The sequence below is a fragment of the Sycon ciliatum genome, chromosome 2 (genome assembly GCF_964019385.1).
Source record: "Sycon ciliatum chromosome 2, ocSycCili1.1, whole genome shotgun sequence".
Taxonomy (NCBI): domain Eukaryota; kingdom Metazoa; phylum Porifera; class Calcarea; order Leucosolenida; family Sycettidae; genus Sycon; species Sycon ciliatum.
The window spans coordinates 37,362,964-37,387,246 of NC_088644.1; the positions used below are offsets into that span (position 1 = coordinate 37,362,964).

General features: G+C 47.8%; 1 protein-coding gene and 1 long non-coding RNA gene across 2 annotated transcripts; one reads left to right on the forward strand and one right to left on the reverse strand.

Moving 5' to 3' along the window:
* Window positions 1-264: 264 nt before the first annotated feature.
* Window positions 265-19,386, reverse strand: LOC135809930 (SLIT-ROBO Rho GTPase-activating protein 2B-like). The gene is made up of 9 exons (XM_065323378.1): window positions 18,681-19,386; window positions 18,412-18,595; window positions 15,205-15,382; window positions 14,396-14,458; window positions 13,795-13,917; window positions 13,016-13,144; window positions 8,137-8,358; window positions 7,103-7,204; window positions 265-543 (listed from the first exon to the last, which is right to left on the reverse strand). Exons 1-9 carry the CDS (start codon window positions 18,775-18,777, stop codon window positions 280-282), a joined length of 1,362 nt encoding a protein of 453 aa, XP_065179450.1. The 5' UTR covers window positions 18,778-19,386; the 3' UTR covers window positions 265-279.
* Window positions 19,387-21,049: 1,663 nt separating this feature from the next.
* On the forward strand, window positions 21,050-24,078 carry LOC135810871 (uncharacterized). The gene is made up of 2 exons (XR_010552435.1): window positions 21,050-21,209; window positions 23,105-24,078. It is a non-coding gene; the product is annotated as an uncharacterized LOC135810871 (long non-coding RNA).
* Window positions 24,079-24,283: the final 205 nt, after the last annotated feature.

A 24,283-nucleotide genomic window follows, 5' to 3' on the forward strand; every position in this document is an offset into this window, starting at 1 on the left:
ATTGGCACGATAGAGAGGGAGGAACAACACATGCACACACATGCACACACATACGCACACACACACACACACACACACACACACACACACACACACACACACACACACACACACACACACACACACATACGCACACAGGTGCAAATGCACACGTAGTGTTGAGGAAGGGAGAAGCTTACCATACGCAACAAAAGGCTACTGGAGAACACACAGCACAGGGGGGGGGGGGGCAACAATACAAAATCAACCCATACCTATGCTATTGACAAGCTTTCATTTTCAAAGAAAGCCTAGGCGACCACCACTGGAAGTGTGCAGACACTTCAGCAACATCATTATGTACATGCTACACACTTCTTTCACATTGCAGAGAGAACAATCACTCCAAGGAGCAGCAGCCTGACACTGCTGCACAGATACGCACAGCAACAAAGTCCGAGAGAGCATACCGTTTTCCTCAAGGCATTCTTCGATCGAGCTTCCAAAAACGGTTTCTTGCGATTTCAAGAAGGACTCTTTCACCTCTTGTAGGGAGCGGTGCGCCTGCAACGTGTTGAGAAGTGAACAGACAAATGCAATGCCGAACAGTGTGTGAGTTATACGTACAAACATACACGGATGGTCTCTGGTATTCCTGTGTCACGGGGTACTCAACACTGTACACACATATGTGTGCACTATAGTCTATAGATATCTCCAAGGCTTCTAGCCTGAACAGCAAGGGCTAGATTAAAAGTAATCCAGGAGCAGGCAAGGAAACTCAAACGCTCAAACTATCAGTCTCAATCTGAAAAGAGCAGTGTGATGATAAAAAATATAAAAAAATTTCACGGTTCGCGTGAGACTCGGCCAAAGGCCCAGTTTTCCGCATCCGCAGGAACGCCACCACCCTCTTGGATCAAGGCGCAGATGCAGCTCCTAAACGGTGATGATAAACCCACATTAAAATAGTTTTCTTGGATACAAATGAGCAATTCGACTAAGGAATACAACGAATGCCAGACTCAATACAGGCAACATTCCAAGGTTTCCAGAAGTATTTCAGGTGGATACGGGCAGAAGAAGAAACTAGCCAAAAAAAGATGTTTCCTAAGAACTCTCCAACTCCACTGCAGCAGTTTCCATTCCCTGAACAGGCTTCTCAGCTGCACAAAATGAATGAAAGGATTTGCCAATAGTTCACCCATTGGACATCATCAAGCATGGATGAGGAAGGGGAGGCAAGCATGAACTATAAATAATACAGCCAGAGAAATATTCTAGAACCCACACATCATGTCACATAATTGGCAAGAAAACCAAACAGGGTTCAAGAACAGTCCTCTGGCTGTATTATTTATGGTTCATGTGTTGTATGACCCCGGGCCGGTTAGCCCCATATGCACACACTCCCGTACACACGTCCGTACACATGCATGCACCCTCACACGTACACATGCACTCACTGCTAGCTGACCCCTAGGGGCCCTGTCTTCCCGCTTACTGCACTCCTGACCTTTTGCCTCCCCATATGCATGCACCCCTTTTTTCCCGCTCACCCCGTCTCGCTAACTGCGTACAACTCGCACCCCTTTTTCCCGCTCACCCTGTCTCACTTATTTAATGCATGCACCCATTTTTCCCGCTCACCCTGTCTCGCTAACTGCGTGCACCCCTTTTCCCGCTCACCCTATTCTCACTTACTGCATGCACCCCCTTTTCCCTCCATAGTTAGGGTGCGTTCTTTAATCCTCTCGGAAAAGTTGGAGACTCTCCGAAAAGTTCGAGAGCTGTTCTTATATCCTCTCCGACTTTTAGGAGGCTCTCCAAAGCTCTCCAAGCTTCAGAGGTGGTTGAAACTTGGAGATTCCCGCGGTTTGGGATGAGCGCATGCGAACTACGACTAAAAGCCACGTGTTCATCATGAGTGTACGCATTTCCCTTTTCGCATACGCACATACATTCATCACTCAAGATCGCGGCCCATTTGACGCTTCATTTTGCTTGACATGTGCAAAATATCTCCGAATTCTTCGAGACCCGTTCTTGAGTAATCCCAGTTTCTTCGACTTCTCTTTTCTTCTTCTTCTTCTAGAAGCTAGAGAATATAAGAACGCACCCTTAGATTTAGATATTAGAGAGGTTCTGCAAAACGAAAACGTGTACGAACTTTCGCTCTACGTCACGAAGTGAGAAACTTCGCACGAACTTTCGCAACTTTGGACGCGAAACTTGCAGGGAACGCGAAATGAACTTTCGTAGGAAGTTTCGTGAGATTGGGTCATGTCGTACGTGCACTTGGCGTGTGCAAACTACGAAAATGTGCAGAACACAAAATTCGTGCGAAAATTCGTACACATTTTCGCAAGGCCTGTCGCGAAACTTCGTTCGAACTTTCGTTGTGCAGAACCTCTCTAAGGGTTGGTTCACATAAGCAAAATCGCCGCCGCAAGACATCGGCGGTGAGCCAGCTCCCGATCCGTTGCGCCTACGGTTCGAGTACCGAATCTACTACAAAGTAGTACAGAATGTGCCAAAATGCTACGACAGGTTTGCCAATTGAAGCTTGAATTCTTTGTTTCTTCAGTAGTTCAAGGTCTTTCGGTGATGGCCACTCGGTGCTACCTTTTACTGGAGATCATGAAACTACTTCTACACATTTTATTGCAGTCTAGTAAGCGATTGTGTCGAAATTATGCTTGCAAACGTTGATGAAGTCACAAGAACTTGCCAATGATCCATTATAATTTTATATTTGTTTCAATTGTATTTGTCTCATAAGTTGCACAATGGTCAAGCAGATCATCCGAGAAGGACGAGCTGGTATCCTGACATATTTGCCGCCTTGAAGCGACTACAAGAATGGCGAACGGATCTCCTCTCTAGCTTCAATTTAGGAAAATTTAGGACAAGTATTGGTTTGATATTTTGACAAGAACAGACGTTACGTATGCGATTGAACCTCGATTTGAGAGTCCTATCCGCCATCGGCCTTGCACAGTCCATCGAAATCGCCTTCGGAAATGTTTGACGCAAATGGGACCTGCTACACGAACAACTCTTGCTGCGCCTCCGCGACCAATACTTGCTGCACCTACACACACGTACAATACTCGTTCTCGCCCTCCGACTTAATTTAATATTCTTTACCGATAAGTGTCCTTTAATTCGGTGTTGTTTTGTTTGGTGTGTGTGGTCGGTTGTTTTGCTTCGTTGTTCTCGTCCTGGGTGTGGGGCTTCACTCATCACCATTATAGCGAGTATGTCTCTTTCGCCTGATGAAGAAATGGCAGCAGCCCTCTTGCTTCCACTTCCGCCGAATTCGCCGCCCTCGTCACCTCCGCCCCAAACGCCGCCGCCGCATCCGAATTGCGCCATGCTAGAGCCATGGGATATCTCACCATGGGGGACGCCGCCGGAATTCAATGACTGGGTGCGGCAAGCACCGTCGCCGCCGTCGCCGCGGACGCCCCTTCTAGCCTTGTCTAGCCTTGTCTTGCCTGGTCTTTGTCTTGCTTGCCTTACCTTATTCTATACCGAACCTCTGGCTCCCGGCAACCGGCGATCACCGGCGCGAACGGTTCACAAACCACTTTTGGTCAAAATCGTACGGGATCGGCGCCGGGGCAGATCGCAAGAGTTGGGCACTGTCCAACTTTGCCGGCGGTCCCTTGCGATATTTTACCGTATGATTTTGTTACTACTGCACTGGTTCACACAATCGCAATGCGCCGGGAGAGGTTGCAAGAAGCCCACCGCCGGTGACTCCCGGCGCGTACCGGCGATATGTGAACCAACCCTTATAGAGAGGTTCCGGAGTACGATTTTTGGTGAAACTGGTCAGCCGTGTGAAAACACATCCGAAATCAAATATGTGCTCTGTACTGTGTCGGTGGATTTGCATGACCAATTAGTCTAAGAGGACAGTGAAGCCGGTCAGTGAATCCTGAAACAATTTGCGCAAGATGATATTGTAACTTGTGTTGGGGGTCTATTCACCCTTAGAATATTGGCTCAGATGTGGACAATTATGTCCGCGATTGTCTTGTCTGCCAAAAAACAGACGGGACATAGAAGAAGTCGTCCGTTGTTCAACCCATTCCAGTTGAACTGAAGTGTAGTCTCACATCGGTGTGAATCTTATTGGTCCACAGCAAGAGACCTCGAGAGGCAACAAGTATATCATCATGGTGACTTTCTCCCAGTGGCCGGAAGCTGGTGCTGTTCCTGATAAGACCGCCCGTGGCGTTGCAGAGTTATTGTAGCAGCTCTTTTTCCGCCATGCATGCTGCAAGGTGCAGCTGAGTGATCGGGGGTCTGCAATGCGAGCTAAGTAGTGCTATTCAGCGCACAGGTCAATGGCCAGACTGAGAGGTTCAACCGGACACTCTCCAGAAAATCTCCAGTTCTGATAAAGACTGCAATGTGCTTCTTGAGCCCGCCCTGTTTGCGTGCCGCACGTCGTTACATGCATCGACAGGATTCATACCATTCATGATGATGCACGGCCAGGAAGCAAGACTTCCGCTTGATATGGAGCCAGTACATTCATCTGAGTGTGAACCAAGCGACGACACCAGTTTGATGGAATGTGCTAAGGCGATCTTTCGCAAAGCTGATGATCGCAGCAGAGCAGTACGCTTAAACAAGTATGGATCGGCACCGCAGCACTAAATCAAGACACAGCTACTGTACATCATTCACTATGCGATAGCTAGTGAGTCTATCTTGAGTGACTGTCACAGCAAAGGCAGCGGTAATATCACCAGCAGCCAGGCTGTGCAGAAGCAGAACTCTGACAAACGTCACACGGCTCCCCGACTGGCTGTTACAGCAAAGGCAGTGGCAATATCACCAGCAGCCAGGCTGTGCAGAAGCAGAACTCTGACAAGACCATGACCGGTCTCCGTCCATTCGTGGACCACATTAAGTCCAAGGGACATAGCAAGAAGGCGGAGACCGTTCCTCATCCGGTGTTCAAGACTACTTTAGTGTTCATGGTAAGGGAGCATCTCATAAATTCGCATTTTTTCATTTTTTTTCTTTTCTAAGGCTCCCTCTATTGAGGCTGGGGTGTCGGTTCTGATTTGCAACAGCCGGCGAGATGGGCGGAAAGAAGGAAAGTTGGAGGTGCCTTTGACGGGGCCATGTATCATCAGCAGTATAACGAAGAAGGACCTGTATAGGCTCCATGACATGGAGCAAAACCAGGATCTGAAGGTGGCTGTAAACGAGGTGCAGTTGAAGGCTGTGCAATCCAGCGATTCCGTAAGCTCCTGCTACTAGATCAGTAACAAATCTGACTTGCGTCAGAGTTTTATGTTGCATGTATTAAAGCAAGATCACACAACCCTCAGAGTGTGCAACTGCCACTACGGTAACTTCTATTCAACGTATAGGTGATACAAGCAGCAGTAGGTACATGTAGACAAGCCGGAGCAAGCACAGACATAGAAGTAAAGTGAACACACTCACGGACATAGACGCAAATCAACCCCTACAATTAAGCACTGGTGGTTGGCGTGCGAAGGAGTGTGATCCGAGTGATAGGTATCGCGATAACAAAAGGAGACAAAAGAACGATGTGCGCATGGCCTAGCTACCAGCCTGAGAGTACTGCTTATATCACCTGTAAGTCGTTAAAACGTTTATGTTCTGGTTTATAATGGACTCGGAAGAGAAGGCAATGAGAGAGCTTGAAAGCTCAGAGCTCCCGTTATCCTTCGTTTTACTTACGTCACTATGCATGTTATTTGAACTGATAAACGTCTTCGCAGTACGAATATCGGGTACATGTTTTTGTATTGCAAAGATGATTCTATCAGATCTAATAACATGCATGATGACCTAAGTAAAAGCAAAGCATAGCGACGGCTCTAAGCTCTCTCATTCCTCTTTTTCAAAGCTAATAAAAGAAACCCAAAATGCACTGATTCCAATGGTGAAGGTCCCAGGTTGATCGGAGCAGCCTTTCCCGAGCTATAGACCTTATTCGATGAACGTCACAATCACGTGAACCGGGGTCCTGGGAACCAGGGAGTGGCAAGAGGCCTGCACTCAGTGCACAGTAGACTCTGCGTGCGAATATGGGAGTAGAAAACTACTGGTATTTTACTGCTCCCTTGTGCGAGCTGGGCCTTTCTTGCCACTCGTTTCGTGTACACGTGCCCTAGCTTACGACAAATCCCTGGAGGCGAGTCCAAAAATCACGTTATCTAATAAGGTCTATACCCGCTTGAAGTTTTCACTAAATTTGGTGACATCATAAGGCATCATTATTACTTTGCCCAGAATAGGCCGGATTTATGACGTCAGAGAGATAGACTTTGTATGGGAGTAAGTGGGGAATAACCAATTTCATTGACTACAAATATCAGCAGCCAGGTGGAGCTACAAATCAGCAAACACAGCCTCCAACATGAGCACATCTTTGAAGCAAGGCAAGAGCAAAGGGTGTCATTGTCTCACATCCCATTGTACTGCTCGTTGCTATCCAGTACAGGTGGTCTCAAGTCGGAGAGCTGCTGCCCGACAACAGTGACTGTGGCATAGGGCAGGCAGTACCCTATACCACCTGATGGTAGATCTACCATCACATACCGGCAAGAGAACATAGCCTCAAGAGTGTCCAACCCCAGCTACGGGGTCTGCGACGGCAGAACGTCACATCGTGTGACAAACCCGTACACATTAGGTGTACCCTGTGGATGATGATACAGTCAGACCTCACTTATCCGGTCCTCTTTTATCCGGAGGAAAATTGTTGGTTACCGATTTACAGCATTTGCCATGCATACACACAGTATGTGTGTTCGATTATCCGGTTCCCTCGCCTATCCGGATATTTTTTTGTAGAAAACGGATGTGTGCGGTTAAGCGAGGTCTGACTGTAGATACAGGTTTGTACGCAGCCCAGCTTTGGGTTCAACTCTCTTGTCGTCACTTTGCACTGTTTGCCAGAGTAACCTTTCGCACCATATCATGTGATGTGAAGTTTTGCCATCACAGCACTGTATAGAGGTTGTGCAGGCAGTTGCACCCTCTTGGGGGTTATGTACTCTTGATACAGTGCAAACAAGCAAACAAATGCACATGTGTCACGCTAAATCATTCACACACTGACCTCGTCTAGCCTGAACGTAGTCTGGCCAATTTGCATAGTGAGGTCACCTCTCTGCGATGCCATGCCCTCATAGACACCGGACACGGCGTAAAGACTGTGTTTCTGCAAATCGAAAACAAAGCGCATTGACACGGCCATGCCAACGTCAAGAGAGAGAGAAAAAACGCATTCACACACAGCTGTGCTATCATCCACAACTACAGCATGCGTTCAACGCAAGCAACAGAACGCCATTTAGCATTGCCCCAATCTGTACTCTCTTGTACCATCATCCTTCAATGCGACGGACCCCACGATAGGTGGTCAGCCTTTGGGTCATCCTAATAAAGTTATTATTATTTTTTTCGAGTCCTGGTGGTGACAGTCAATTTTTTCTTCAGACTTTTCCCGTTTGTCTCTTTCCCTCAAACCAGTTAATATTATTATTATTATTATCTGCTGCTCCCAGCATTAGCATTGACTGTATATGCTTTTTGAGTTGAACAAAATAATGAATGCACCAACCTGGCTTGCCTCAACTTGATCCGAAGCAAAGGCATTGGACCAGGAAATCCTCTGAGAAGAACCAGTTTGTGCAAGCACAACGGCCTACAGATGCCAGAAATTTCATTTAGAATAGGAATCTATTTCATTCAAGCGTTCGCCCTGAGGATGGGCCATGCTAGAGGTTTGGTTTTGGGGAAGATTTTTCTCAGCATAGAGACCATGCAGCTTGAGTGTTGACCGCGAGGAATCTATTCCAGGCCCGCAAGCACTGGATAAATGAATGTCTGCAGAGGGCCCACTACACATGGCAGGAAAAAAGATACGGTAGCATTCACATTCCTCACCAGATGCCTAGGTTGGTTGGTACATGCCTACGCACACCGCCACACTTCATGCCGCCCAGAAATCATCTGGCCCCTTCGCCTTGTTCTGATATGGGCACCCAGTCACATGGCCAAACTTTGCTCAGCATCTGTACTACTACATGCACGGCTGATCAATAGTTTAAAAACAAAAAGGAGGCATCATCCACTACCACTGGGCCTCACCTCATTTGGTCCGTAAGGCACAAACGGCACATCCTGTGGGATGGGGAATGCACCCATATTAGCAGCCTGGAACTTCCTAAGATCGGCCTTGGCTGAGAGCTCTGACAGTTGCTTTTGCCAGCTGTCAATAAACTGCGTGTTCAACGCTAAGTAGTTCTTCTCAAGACTGCCATGCAAGCGCTGAACATTGCGAATGGAGTTGTGGAAGTCAAAGTCAAAAAACTGCAAAAAAAAAAGAAGAAGAAAAAGAAGCACACACAAAACCCAAACTTGTGCAAGTTAGTCATGATACGGCTTATGGGAAAGGCTGCATTCACACATGCACCCATCACGCAAGCATACACCTGCGGAACAAAACGGACAGAATGACACTGCCCTCAAGTACATTGCACAACACAACTCTCAAAGCATTACCTACAAACATTGTTGCACAATCATTCCCCCCCCCCCCCCCCCCCACACTCTGTATACATGTATGTGCAGCAGGGACAATGTTTGAACAGTTCTCTTGAAAAATGCGTTATAGACCAAATTGGAGAATTTTTGTTTTCAACATCCTCCGACATCTTGATCACACGGAGTCCAGTGGTGTGACTTTCTTCCAAAAACGCAGCACAATGGAAGAAATGTGATATTTACATCGGCCCAATGCCAAATATAACTGAAAACCAGAAACGTTCTGCTCCGTTTCCGAAAATCCATACATGTCTAGCGTTGTGCAAGAGAATCCGTCACACATGTGTGCCGAAACTGAAGTCTTACGAGTGTGTTGCATTTGGGTTGGCTAGAGCCTAATGCAAACCAGCTTTCTAGTAGTATTAGAATTGGGAATTGGGAAAATCGTGATTTTGGAATAGAGGATATCCAGGTTCACATACCAAGTATACATGTTCCATATATGAAACGGAAAGAAGTGGCAGGACCAGACAGAAGTGGCAAGTTGCCCATATACGGATAGACATGTGCATAAGGAACATACAGTTGAATGTTGTACCCAAAGTGTGTATTTGGTGCTCCAGAGTTGCACCATCTAGCTAGCTATGGGGGCGTTCGTTTTTGATCTACAGGTTTGGGTAGAAACTACTTCTTTCGGTAGAGGTGTTCGTTTTTGGAAAAAAATTCTACTCAAAAGGGTAGATTCTACTTTCCTCTACCGGCCACGGCTGTCCCATGCATGCAAAGCGCGTTCATTTAATATGGCGGCCAAATTTTAATCTTTTTCATTTTTTACGCGATCTGGCCTAGTCGTATGTTTGCAATTTCGCTCGACTTCCATCTCAAACGGGCAAGGTCAACCGAAACCACGGGTGTTTGCCAGGTCATTCGATAGAGTTTAGAGCTTGGACTGGCCTTGCCTTCGACTGTGCCGCCGCTCGAGCGATCTTTTTGGGTTACCCACGCGCTACGCATGGTTTCTTTCTCGACGTGGGTGCAATTATTTTTGGATCGTCGCTCGATTTCAAGGGCTCACCAACCTCGTCAGCGAATTTTCTCCGCCTCGCAGACAATTTTCTAGTATACCTCGATGTCCTAGCCTTCCGATTTTGTGTATTCCTAAGCTTGACGTGCATCACTGTAGCTTTTCGTGGCCATGTTAGAGACGTTATTTTGTTCAGAAATGGAGGCTCATGTTAGCTTCCTGTCGTCGTGTTGTCGTATTGGAGGGGAGAAATTCGCGTCAAGGAGTGGACGGACGAAGTATCGTGTGGCAGATCATACTCAATCCATTTTGGCAGTGTTTCATCTCAATGTGGATGAAACCAAATACACCCTGAACTTTTTTGCCACACTTGCAAATTGGCCATGGAATGCACTGCTACTGCCAGGGGCCCAACATTCTCTGGAGCTCCAGAGGTGGATGTACACCGTTCAAAGACTGGGAGCCACACAGTGGGACAAACTGTTTGAAATGCAAGTCTTCCAAGCCTGGCAGGAAGTCCAAATGCAAAACACAAACGCAAGACAAACTTGCGGCATGGGAGAAAACGTGGGCCATCGCCCGCAAGCACGAGCACATGCACGCCGCCACCACTGACAGCAGCATCACCAACAAAACCTCGCCCCACCACACCAGTACCTGATCACTGGATAGTTTAGTCTGTTCAGTTTACGAATTGAAAAAAGGAAGACAAAATAACAAAACTAAAAACACGAGCGTCGCATGGACCGAATCTGATGAGCAGCAGCACGTCACACCCGCATACCAAGTTTAGTAATAGTAGTAGTAGTATAGTATTTATTCATATTTCTCTAGGGCTTAGTGGGTAAATCTCTGCATCCAGAACAGTTCAGATAGGAATGCAATAACACACGCACAATGTCCACTATGTCACAGGTAGGGAGAGAAGTGTTTGCAGCTTGCTGGTAGACGTTCAGCCGTGCATGCATTGGCAAATGGCTAGAGCAGACGGCCCGCTGTCCTTAATGTAAGGCACACACGCAAGCGTCAGAGCTACAGCAGCCAAACAGCATAGTTTATGGATTCATGAAAGACTGCACCATACACTGCGCCAGCTCTGGTAGGGTGCCCTATTTGAGCATCGTCACTGGTCGGTGACGTTTTGCAGGCCTCACCATCAAAGATGCGAGGTGATGCTGCTGATCGACTTGCTGGCATGATAGTCACAAGCATAACTAGCGAAGAATGGCTGGAAGTCGAAACCAGCTGTAGATGTAGATTCCAGGTATACCAGAGAATTACTGACGCCAGCACTTCATCCGATGCCCCATCAGTGTCAACTGTACGCCGATGGTCACAGGACCGTGACAGCCTTTCGATCGGTCTACGGTCGGGAGACGGGGCTGCAAGCCCAAAGCAGCGGGTATATAGTGTTCGTCACCAGCTGAGCAAGAGAGCTTGCTGAGAGATTTAGGTGTGCACTGTTCAGCAACCAGTCCCAATATAGGTTTGTCCATGAAGGCTGGTGATCCTCAGCTATCATACAACAAATTCCTACTCACTGCGCATATGGCTTGTGAAACAGCAGCAGAAACTGCACTGCCTTGACAAGCGCACCAGTTACCATGATGGAGCAGATATGCCAACACCAAATCTCCAATCGCTAGTACAAGTAGCTCTTCACTAAATCATGCCTAGTGCATGCTTGCAGTGATATTTTCAGCAAGAGCGCTGCAGTTACTGCTGAGGAGATATAATATTGCGTCCTTGAAGTCGAAGGCGCTCATCAAAGATTTCTTGCCATCAATTCTTGGCCTTATGCAGGCACGAGGTGGTCTCCCGTGGCATTGGCCATATTACCCCGAGCTGCACTTGCTCGAGGAGCACGTTGTTTCGCTCATGGAAGTCCTTCGTGTTGGACTGAGTAGGCTTGCTGAGAGAACAGAGCGCTGAATCCATCCACGTCCACAACTACGAATAATTTACAGAAACATTCCTACTGCAGATCAGCGCTTGAAAACGGCGATGCAAATCAGCGACGTTGTTGGGCTTCTCCATTCAAAAGGAGAGCCTTCCTAACGAAGCAATTCTCATGTGACACTACATAGTCTCTCAAGCACTCTAGTTCAGGTCTTCTTCTCTCCACTCCATTATCATTTCGATCTTCACTCGGTCGACGTGATGGTAGTAGCTATGTAAAATAATTATGATGGATTCCTCCCGATCCTCGTCGCGGCTAAAATTTGTTCGGTGTTTGTCTAAATTCTCAAACTGACAGGGTTTACAAGAGAAATGTACCTAATTTTGTGCGATTGATGCAAATAAATCGGAATATGTCCGACTTCATAAATCCGTGCGGTAAACCGCATGAAAGGACGCCATGTCGTTAGTTGGTGCACATGAAGTCACCGTGCGGCTCTACCGGGAAAAAGTTGGTAGAGCTACGGGATTTCCAGCAAGATCAAGGATTTGTATAAAACTCCATACAAAAAAGAAACATTTCACGTACATATCGTGTAAACTACTAGATCTGGTAGAACAGCGTTCGCACACTTGCCTCTACCAGCTACCTCTACCGGTAGAGTGACTCTACTCTACCAGGTAGCTAAAAACGAACGCAGCCTATGTCTGTGCACCATTGACACCATACATGTACATTGTATCACTTGAAGCACACATATGAACAGATACTGTAGAGGCAGAAAATTTCGTCAGTCAATAATTTCGTCCAACTCCAAAGAAAAGGAGTTCGTCCGGTTGAAAATTTCGTCCATGGATCATAAGAGTGTATAGAAAAGCTGGACAAATCGATATTCGTCCTACATTTAATTTAGTCCAAAAGCTCCTTGGACGAAAAAGACGAAATTAAATTCCAGACGAATATTTCTGCTTGTACAGTACAGTGAAAACATGGGAACTGGTCCAGGAAACCACCTGTTCATTCTGGACTTCACCTGGCACGGCTTTAGTGCATTCATGATCTTGGACACCATCTACCTCAGGAATGTGGTACCATAATTCTGACCCCCCCCGGGCATTTTTACGAGGGAGTGCGCCCAACTTTCTCTTATCCTGGGACATTGGGACCGAAAAGGGGTCCTGAACTCAAAGTACTGTACTATAAGAAGTGTCATATACATGTATTGAAGGTAACCGCTGACAGTGCCCGCTTAGAAGTTAGAGTACCTATATGCACGTACTAGCAAGAATTGCTACTCCGGGAACTCGGAAGGGTGCCCGCTTGAGAGAGATGCCCAGACCCCCAAAAAGTAGGATACACGAGAACATCAGGGCTAGGTATTTACTATTTATTGCCCTGTACGGTGGAATGTAAGAGCAGACTGCAAGATACTCCGTAGCCTATTCGCGGGTAAGAACGTGGCACCCAACATAAGTCCATACGTTACTAAACACTGACTTTTTTTCTTGAACCATTAAAGCTTGACGTTAACATCTGTACGGGTGAGTACGTGGCCATACCTCCAACAAGTCAGCACTCCACCTCTTGAAGTAGGTACGGCAAATTTTGTTAAACCACTCTAAGCACATGATGTACTCATTGCGACAAGTGATGGCCTTGAACTTGTTTGACATAAGACCTTCCAACATCTGTGCCACACAATACAGCGGAGCAAAGAAAGAAAGAAAGAAAGAAAGAGAGAGAGAGAGAGAGAGAGAGAGAGAGAGAGAGAGAGTTACATTTATAAAGACAGGTAAGTCTAACAAATGAGGACTGAGACCTCTACAACAGGGTTTTACGCCTGAAAGCAGGTGCATGATTTAACAAGCAGGTTGTCAGTCTAGATTTTATGCGTAGATGGAGAAAAATACGCAGAATTTTTGTAATGAGATGAAAAGCAGAAATAATAAGAAAAGATAATGAAAGCCTGCTCACAACCCCGCTCAGCCTTGCGAACTGGGAATGGTGGATTAAGAACCCGGGTTCAACGCTCGAGCAAGCGCTCTCCACTGAAGGTGTTCACAGCAACTGATAGGAACTCATAGGGGAGAGAGAGAGAGAGAGAGAGAGAGAGAGAGAGAGAGAGAGAGAGAGAGAGGGGGGGGGGGGGGGAGATACAGAGCAGAATTTGAACACACGGCAGCTACCTCAACTGGTCTCGGCTGAGGAACTATGTAACTTCTCAATACTCTTTGCCTGTTTGGTGCCAAATAAATTGATAACAGGATCTACCTGTTCAATGTTAGTTAGGTATTGACACAACGCACACAAGAAAGCGCAGGCAAAAGCGGCCACTCACCTTAATTTCTTTCTTGGCGTCCTTGTCTACATTCTTGCCTTTGGAACGACTGGATTGGATTTTGGACAGCTTCGACTGAGACTCCTCGCTAGCAACGCACGCTGCCATGTATGCCTTCATAGACTGGGAGCACAATGCACAGCGGGAAACAAACCAGAACACAGCATGGAATACTCAGCAATTCCAAATAGCAGTCTGGCCAGTACAAAGGCATGCGTGCAAGCTCCTATACGTCCTCTAGTTGTTGAATAGCGGCGAGTGTGCATCTTACAGCGAAAGCAAGTTCTACAAAAAGCTACGCGTGTGTAGTCGTCGGAAAGACTGGCTCACATCCTGTGTTGCCCAGTGACTGTTGTACACTGTACACTGGCTGCTCTGGTTGCATGCAGGCTGCACTGGCATATCTAACATTATGCTACAACTGACATCTTCACAGCTAAACACCAGCATCATCCGCACCTGCGTTGTGACATTAGCAAAAAAAAACCCCGACATCTGCTTAAAGTACGCTTGCAAAAGACACATAAGCTCAAGAGTGGACAGCAGAGGCATTGCCACACAATGTAAAGGTAGTCATGCTGAAACACTTCTTTCAACTCACCTCCAGCAAGTCAGTATGTGCTTTCTTGATCTCCTCGTGTGCTACATGAAAACCTTCTTTTACCTGCCCGTTTAAAACAACAACAACAACAACACAGACAATGTCCAGAAATAAAGATAATCAACTCATTATCCTGGTCTCGATATCAGTTCAAAGGGATAGCGTCGTGACAAGATCTGATCCCGCACACACATATGTCCCCAAACAGAAGATAACCGTACTGTGGCACTAGAAATTAGAGAGAGAGAGAGAGAGAGAGAGAGAGAGAGAGAGAGAGAGAGAGAGAGAGAGAGAGAGAGAGAGAGAGAGAGAGAGAGAGAGCAAGAGAGAGCAAGAGAGAGCGAGAGAGAGAGAGAGAGAGAGCGAGAGAGAGAGAGAGAGAGAGAGAGAGAGAGAGAGAGAGAGAGAGAGAGAGAGAGAGAGAGAGAGAGAGAGAGAGAGAGAGAGAGAGAGAGAGAGAGAGAGAGAGAGGGGGGGGGGAGAGAGAGAGAGAGAGAGAGAGAGAGAGAGAGAGAGAGAGAGAGAGAGAGAGAGAGAGCGAGAGAGAGAGAGAGAGCAAGAGAGAGAGAGAGAGCAAGAGAGAGAGCAAGAGAGATAGATAGATAGATAGATAGAGAGAGAGAGAGAGAGAGAGCGAGAGAGAGCGAGAGAGAGCGAGAGAAAGAGAGAGAGAGCAAGAGAGAGAGAGAAAGCAAGAGAGAGAAAGCACAGTGCCATTTTTTGTTTGCTGAGCCTGGAAGTATACATGTATACAGTCAGGGCAAGAAGCACACATATAGTGCAGCCTCACTGGCATACTCCGACCTTACCCTTCTGGTAGATATGCTGATGTCCTTGGAGACAACATCCAGCCGAGGAAGTACCTCATTAGTGATGTCATCACACAACAACCCTCGGCGTGATGCCAGCTGCTTATTATCTGTTACCATGGTGAGAAGTAGGTCTATCGGAGTGCTGGAGCAGCCGTTCAGACTATTCTCTTTCGAACTGAAATCCAACAAGCAAACGGATAAGAAAATTAGGAAAGTACAGTTGCACTCGGTAAAATCCGACCAAAAGTGCAGAACTCTCGCCCTGTACCAGTTTTGATTACATCATTGTATTTGAACATGTGTACATCCAGCCGCATTCATGCCACTTCAGCCTAGTTCACATTCGACGCAACGCCGACGGTACGGGACGTAAGGGCTTGTCGGGAGGGCTGGGGTCAGCTGTAAAATCCTGTACGATTCGTACGACACGACATGCAGCAGTCGTTGCGACGTTCACCGTCGAACGGCGAGAGTCATAAGGCACGGTCCGTGACGGGGTGACTCTTGGACCTAATTTCTCGTTTTTCGGGACTTCTTTTCAATTATATCTCCTTGAAAGAAGCGGAATCAAGTTCACAATACCAGTTTTTCGTGAAGACCAAAAAATTAGCCCTCAAAGTTGTGGCATTCAAATAATAGCCCCAGGAAATGATAGAATAGTTCGTCTGTCACGCTTCTGAGCTATCCCTAAATACAATAACATACTGACCAACCACCACAATCTCAATCCCTTGACAAGACATGCAGAGTCCCTGGATTTCTCTCAAAATCCCTGGATGGCACAAAAACAAGTGAAAAAGAGCTTTTCCCGCCAAAAAAACGTTCGACTCTGCAGCTCTGTGTGCAGCACAGTTCGACTCTGTTCCAGCTGTTGTGCAGTTTGATCAGTCAGCGCCCGCCTGTCACTTTGTCAGTGCAGATCTTGCAGGCTAGGCATGACCAGTTCTTGAAAGTGCTATGCACAGGTCGAAGTGCGAATGAGCACCGTACATACCTTTGAAAAAAGTTCAAAAACCGGGACATTCAGGGCGAATCCATGGAGTTTTCAGGAAAAATCCTGTATCAGACAAAACTGTGGTTTTTCCGGGAGTTTGCGTGGAATCCCCGGGACCCCGGGAGGAGTGTTGATTTTCCGGGATTTTCCCGGGAAAAACGGGAGGGTTGGCCAGTATGCAATAAGTGACATGAGATCTTATGTTGCTAAAATTCAACTCAAGTCGTGCTAGCCATTCTGTGAGTTATCATGGGAAGCGCAGTGTTCGAAATGCTAAAAATTTCCAAGTACGAATCGGGAGCAGTCGGCGCACGACGCCGTCTCCTGTTCACACTCGAATTGCAGCCGTTTTGTACGCTTGCGTCCCCGTCTACGCCCGTCTACGGTATGAAAAGTTGGATCGATCCAACTCTTCCCGTCGCTTCCCGATCTGTACGGTAGTACGGTTGCGTTCCCATTCCTGGTGTTCACATTGGACGCCGTCAGACCGTCCCGTCGATCCTTACGTCGCGTCCCGTCGAATGTGAACTAGGCTTTCCAGGGCGTCAAGGGCCGTGCAAAATGAGGGCGTCAAACGTACGTGCACTCTGCGTCGGATTTCATAGAGCCCGAACTGTACTAGTACGTTGGACATCAAGTCTACAGCAGGACACAGTGGCATTGTGCGCGGAATCACCCGGTCATGCATCCTGTGCTGACAGTTGTCCACACTACCCAATGCAGCACTAGCGGCAGCCATCAGCAGCCGCAGGCTCTGTCGCTAACACATAGCGTGATCGCGAGTGTGCAAAGCACGCACACACGGTGCACACATGGCCATGAAAAACATCAGGAGGCTATGTGCAGCACACCGTGTTACAATGGGACATGTGGGCCACGGCGAGAGTACAAAATCAAGAGTGTGCAACTTGACGATCCCTCTGCGCACGGTGGAATGTTCATGACATTAGCCTTTCGCGGCTCACTGATGCCATCATGCATAGCCAGAGATCAAAATAGCAAAGGATTTGTAGATCGCAGCTACGGTAGCCGACACAGAACAATGGACAGCAGGCCCACGTGTCCTGAATCTGGTGAACTGACATCATAATTCAACAAGCATACGCACGTGATCATACCGTCTTTTCCGGAGTATAAGCAGCTCTGGAGTAGAAGCTGCACCCCCCCCCCCCTTTTTGCCATGAAATACAGACATCTACCCTATTCACCACCGTTAATTTGATCATCGAAGTATAAGCCGCACCCCTCTCCTCCCCCCCCCCCTTTTTAGTGTGAAATTTGAGTATTCAAAGTGCGGCTTATACTCCGGAAAATATGGTACTTCTGCCAAAATATGCCGAAATAAAACAAATTCGGCCACGGGCGAGCCCATTGCAGCTCAAGATAACGCCGCACACTCTTGCTCACAGGGATGTACGGATGTTTCTCCAATCAGGATTACCGTACTTCTGGGGTCAAAGCTGCACTTTTCTCACGGAACTTGATTCGAATTGCCGCTGAGGCCCATGCTCCGAACTTTCATTTCCATACTAGTACAAATGCAAACTGGTACGGTACATTCTGCTTCCAAGAAGAGAGGGGGGGGGGGGGTGACCTAGGAAAATACACGAAACAACAGGACGTGGAATGTGCTGCGGCAGGGGCGTCGGAAGGCATTCGACATTGGGGCCGCCATGAAAAAGGAGAGGGAGGGTGTGGGGGTGGGGGGCTCCCGCGGGGGAAAAATGGGAAAATTGGGCCCAAACAGCCCCGATTTTTATTGCTGCAAAATTCTCAATAGGAAATTATTGGTGCACCTTTGGCCGCACCGGTTCCGACGTCCCTATGTGGTGCCGTGTATGTGGTGCCGTGTATGTGGTGCCGTGTATGTGGTGCCGTGTATGTGGTGCCGTGTATGTGGTGCCGTGTATGTGGTGCCGTGTATGTGGTGCCGTGTATGTGGTGCTATGTGCTAGTATGTGTGCAGTAGTATCCATGTGCAGAGGTATACCTGTGCGAACGTGTGCATGTGACAATAATTATGGTTGGGTTTATTCAAATCCACATACATGGCTATATTTTCTTTAACCAGAAGATAGTCAAGGAAAAGAGGATATACACCACAATTCCTTGATCTGTGTACCCTGATGAGTACAATTCTATGATTGTACCTCTCACTTTGAGAATGGTTGAAGAAAATACTGATATCACACGCTTCTTATCTCCCTTACCTCTTTTTTAGACGACTGATTTTCTCTATTGTACGATCCGAAAGTTTATCCAAGCTCTTGGTATACTCCAGCTCAATCTCTGCACGTTTCTTCAAATATTCGTGCCATTCTTGTACCACTTCCACCTTGGACGTGCTTCTTGCGTCCAAGCAAGTCACGTGAACATCCATTTGACGGCGAAGCTCTTTATTAGCCACAAAAGCAAGCACAACCACCCACTTGACAGGTGTGCAAACCCCATACTCTAAAGAAACCAAAACCTAACTTACTGACACCAGCAGCCTCCAAGTCAGTAACATCTTTTTTGGTGAGAACGCGAGGCCCTCCCGCGGAGCTTCCGCTCTTCGACGGCATACGGATGGACATATTTCAGTCGGATCAGGCAGCAACAAGACATCCAGTTGCAGTAGTGATCCACAGGTCCAGGCACATTTTTCAGTCGGAGCAGGCAACAACAAGCCAACAACAAGCCGACAACAAACTTCTAGTGCCAGTGAATCCACAGGCACAGATCGATCCAGCTCAGCTCAGAGTCAGCTGTGCTGGCTTGGATCAAGTCAGCATCAGCACGATGTGCAGGCAGACAGACTGAACCGCTGGCACATCAGTTCGCAACACTCGCAGCAACAGGCAGCACCGGTTGATGATGGCACGGTACGGTTCGGATGTCCGGAGCCGAAAGCGCTACGCAGTGTACGAGTACAGGTGCTCTCAGATCTGGCCCTCGACTAGCGAGTCGTAGATATGCGTAGACCTCTGTGCTGAGAATATTTCTGGCAAATCTAATCATCTGTCATCACACGACAGGAGTTCTTGTACATCAGTTCTTGTTCGACGACGACGACGAGTCGACAGGCGTATTTTTACTTTGTGTGTGCGTGATGATCACCTGCCTTTGGCAAAAGACTCTAGTATTTATAGGAGGGTGTGTGCCATATCTTACAGCGTCACCTGCGCTGCCAGATTCCCCGTATCCAGCGTTCACCAAGAGAAGTCCTTGCCCTTAGTCTGGTTGTGACACGGAACATGACTATACATTTATGACCTAGTACCTACAGTAGGAGTAGATCAGCTAGCTACGAAGTACGAAAGTACAACGCGGTGCTTTTCGAAAAAATCCATCATTTGGCGGCTTTAACATAATGTCATGCATGCATGGTGTGTCAGGGCTGGGAGCTGTTGCATAAAAAGCTCAACCTACGGTGTGTATCCACAAAATACATAACCATCGGCACTCGGCCGGCCGAAGGCTAGCCGGCTGGAGACTGGCACCCATCGGGCTAGCAAGTAGCACCCAGTACTTTTGCAGTTTGGGGTTTGGAGGAAAACAGGACCAATACTCCACCACCCACCCCAGAACGGCAGAAGCATTACAAAGCAAGAACCATATAATACGCAGGTATTATTCTTCAGAATAATACCAGATTTTACAGAACACTGATGATGAGTGATGCATGCTCAGAGAGTCATGCACAGTCGAGTGACTCGAGTCGACTATAGTCATCATTGGAAAGGCTTCCTGTCTGAAGCCTTTCCATACATACTGCACTGGTACTCGATGTTCCAGTTTACCGCTAGCGCTGAGTGTACCGATACACGTGGTCGACACTTTGTCGACAAGCGTCGTTGTTGATACTTTGTTGACACGTGACCCCGTCAGCGGTCTGCTTTGTGCCAATGCCACTCGGTAAACGTCGATGTCGCGTACGAGAAAGCCATCGCGCGATAGTCGCGCGACGACTTTCCCGTACGAGAAATAGTTGAGAACTGCAAAAGTCGACGAAGACGAACGAGGAGGCCCCTACCCCTGACGGGAAGGAAAACTGCAGAAGTCGACGAAGTCGAACGAGGAGGCCCCTTTCCGTACCCCGTACCGCAAAGTGCCATTGATGAATGTCTTCTGCACCTGGAACGCCCCGTAAACGCTGGCGCGTAGGCGGACTGAATGCGCAGGGCAAAAAGAATTGCTGCAAAGACGTCCGCTGTAGGCCTTTGGAGACATCGTGGGAACTCCTTCCGGCACCCCCGTACCGCAAAGTGCGATAAATGTCTTCTGCAAGTGGAACGACCCCGTAAACGCTGTCGCGTCGGCGGGCTGAATATCGAATGCGCAGGACGAAAATAATTATTGCTGCAGAGACGTCCGTTCTAGGCCTTTGGAGACATGGTGCGAACTCCTTCCTGTACCCCCGTACCGCAAAGTGCCATTGATGAATGTCTTCTGCAACTGGAACGGCCCCGTAAACGCTGTCCCGTCCGCCGACGAAAAATATTGCTGCAAAGACGTCCGCTCTAGGCCTTTGGAGGCATCGTGCGAACTCCTTCCGGTACCCCCGTCCCGAAAAGTGCCATTGAGAAATTAATGAGAATGCACTGACCTGACGCCGTGACGGGGAGGAGAACGGCAGAAGTGGACGCAGACGAACGAGGAGGAATCAGGACGAGCGAGCAATGGTAGGACTGTAAGCAAGAGTCCATAACCCCCCGGGGGGTTATGGACTCTTGCTGTAAGTAATAGCTCAATTAGAAATGGGAACTTGACATTCATGGCACTTGCCACTTGCCACTGCTTATTTCTTGTCCACTCACAATCAGGGAGTAGTAAAATACATTTTACTACTCCCTGCTCACAATGTCTTTCCTCTGCCCCTGTGTGCCCACGGCCCTGTTGCTGCACTGGCCCGATGAATCGAATGTCTTCTGCAATAACTGGAACGGCCCCGTAAACTCTGTCGCGTCGGCGGACTGAATGCGCAGGACGAAAAACATTGCTGCGAAGACGTCCCCTCTAGACGACGGTAAGGCATCCCTTGATATGTTGCCGGTGTGTGCCATGGTATCGCGCGATGGTGAATGAGGAATGATGAAGGGTACGGTTAGGTGGGACGGTAGACCTGTTATCTTCCAAAACGTTATCAGGTCGACAGCGCATTGTACTCACTCTATTCTTGTAGTTCGTTACGTTTAAGGTGTGTGTGTATATCTTGCCAATAGTTAAAGGGGAAGTTAAGGCAAAAATTAAAATTTCACCAGTTGTAGTCTTCGGGGTGCTGAGTCGAATGGTCTTGGTCCGAGAAAGCTGAGACGCTCCCTTCCTACTTGAATCCCAATCGAACTCGCGCACTTCCACCGAAACTGGGTGACTGCGCCCTAGTAGATGGGGATTTGTATGCAAAATGTCACTAAAAGCGCCATTTCGTTCTTATAAAAGCATGGATGACCGCGATTGGCCCATATGTTGTAGTCTTTTGGACGCTGAGTCGACTGGTTTTGGTCCGAAAAGGCTGCGATGCAGCGTTCCTCCTTTATTCCCAATCGAACGTGGTTGAAGAAGCGGTTACGTGCTCCTGGATGCCCAAATCACCTGGTCACCACGGCGTGACCACGCCAGCAGGTGACAACTTTCACACCAAGGTTCAACTCGAGTGACAGGACTGCACCCAAAAAAGGTCAAACAGGCTAGTAAGTTGTACCCTGCAGGCACGGTGACGAGGTGACTGGCGTACGCAGCAGCACGTGACCGCTTGTTCAACCATGTTCGATTGGGAATAAAGGAGGAACGCTGCATCGCAGCCTTTTCGGACCAAAACCAGTCGACTCAGCGTCCAAAAGACTACAACATATGGGCCAATCGCGGTCATCCGTGCTTTTATAAGAACGAAATGGCGCTTTTAGTGACATTTTGCATACAAATCCCCATCTAGTAGGGCGCAGTCACCCAGTTTCGGTGGAAGTGCGCGAGTTCGATTGGGATTCAAGTAGGAAGGGAGCATCTCAGTTTCCTCGGACTACGACCATTCGACTCAGCACCCCGAAGACTACAACTGGTGAAATTTTAATTTTTGCCTTGACTTCCCCTTTAATGGTGTACAGTCGCACGCCGGCTACAGACGCCATGTTCATTTGCAGGGTTTGCAAACTGTACGTGAAGAAAGACAGCATGCCGCCATCTTGCGTTCTCAATGACTTGCACCTTGACCCTGTACTGCAGTGCTTGTCGCGACTAAACTCATTCGAAAAATTACTCATTCAAAAAGTGGTACCCTTCCAGACATGTTACAAGCTAGACACAAAGCATGGCAGTCGACCGCATTAAAAGCGAGTGAGGTGCCAAGAACAAAATACTCCACCTTCCATTGCCAATTGACGGCAACCGCGTCTCATGCATGACTTGTGTGCTGACAATACAAACATCATAGTGAACTGTGTACCAACCAGTGCGAAGATTGTCTGGAAGCACCTTGTCAGGCCGAAGGTTGTCGTCGTAGCCTTGCAGTGGTTATCTGAGGAGGCGAGACGAAAGATTCATGAATTGCTTGCACATTTGTACCGGTTGTACCGGCTATGCGAGTGCCATGGTGACAAACGCATCAGTCTTATTGAGCTTTGAGACACATGTCAGCAGGGCGTTGTTGCATCACTGACCTCTTGCAGTCATTCCGTGAATGATATTTTGCGCGAGTTTGCATCGCACGCAGCATCGCAGATCGTGTCGAATTACGCATCACCCTGCAAAATTGCTCCTCTGCATGCAAGTGGATTTCATTGCACTTCTCAGTTTGGGAAATGCTCGAATATGATAATTCTGCGTGTGAGTGCACTAGCCCTGAACATACATGTAGGTGACCCGCTTGTGGTGCCTCATAGCCTACCTCACGACCTGCTTTCTTTCTGCATCACTTGTATCTTGCAGGTATATCATCCTGTGACGACCACATTGAAGTCTGAATTTGAAGTGTGGAGATGCTTCAGCAACCACATCGTACTTTTCCATTGCTTTCATTGTGCTTCTCCTGTGCATGTGTGTAACTTGTGGGGTACAGTGCTGCCAAACCGTCCGATTTTTGAAGGCTATTCCGAAAACCGGTCCGAAAAAGGAAACGTCCGAAAAACATGCAAAAATGTTAGAGATCATTACGTTCCTATGCCGAAGTCCTGTATTTTCACTTTTCAGCGCAACTGAAGGCACAAAACACTGTACATGTGCTTCTAAAAAGGCTGGCGCTTGGCTGTTGAAGTGCGAAGTAATAACAGTTACATGCCTAGATGCAATGTACACTGTACAATGTGTGACCACACTCATGCATTACAAAATTCATGACAACTTCGGGGTGCCATTTTGGTTACCATGGGAACGAAGCGATTTTTCATGGTATTTTGGGCGATATTTTGAATTCTCCGGAAAATTTTGCTGAGAAGATAAATTCGCACCATGTGGCCAGCCTTGGCGGTGAAGGGTGTCCGATTTGGGGCGAAAATTATTTGGCAGCACTGGGGGTATACTTGTGATGACATTGTGTGCTGGCGACACGGTCAGATTTTGTCCATGCGTGTAACGTACACCTGCATGTTATGCATTGAAAAGGATCTGCCACTTGCGATCCTGGGACGAGTATCAGGTCAGCTTTGTCTTGTGTGGGCTGTACCAGATTGCTGTTCACTTCTCTATCTGTTGGATATGTGACTTTCTGCAAGTTTCTGGTGTATGGTGGCCACTTCTTTGCTTGTCACTTTATATGATATTACATTCTGTATTCGCTGCTTCCATTGCGTGGTCTGCAAACTCCAATCCTTGGGCAAATGTCATGTTTGCTATGTTGTGCTTTGGCCGTCAGCTTGTCTACACGTTGTAGTTGAATTATTTTGTTTCACAACTGACTTCCTGAAGTACGGTGGCCACTGCTTTGCATGGCATTATACAGGAAGAATTTCCTGTTTGTGTCGTGTGCGTGTGCGTGGCCACGTGCGTGTGCCGTGTGCACCCGCGTGTTTGTGTATCTGTGTGCGGGGTAGCGAGGTGGGGAGGGCTGGTATGTATCAGTGTGTTATTGCAGTCTCATGGCTACATACAGTACATCGCGCGCGTGCTCAT

What these genes read in the sequence shown, in the direction of transcription:
- LOC135809930 (XM_065323378.1), bottom strand. Translation starts at nt 18,777, where the DNA reads ATGTCCATCCGTATGCCGTCGAAGAGCGGAAGCTCCGCGGGAGGGCCT. An exon ending in ATCAGTCGTCTAAAAAAGAG is followed by an intron (nt 15,383 to 18,411) that starts GTAAGGGAGATA and finishes GTTGGATTTCAG; the next exon opens with TTCGAAAGAGAATAGTCTGA. An exon ending in TGCCTTACGGACCAAATGAG is followed by an intron (nt 7,205 to 8,136) that starts GTGAGGCCCAGT and finishes TTCGATTTGCAG; the next exon opens with AAACACAGTCTTTACGCCGT.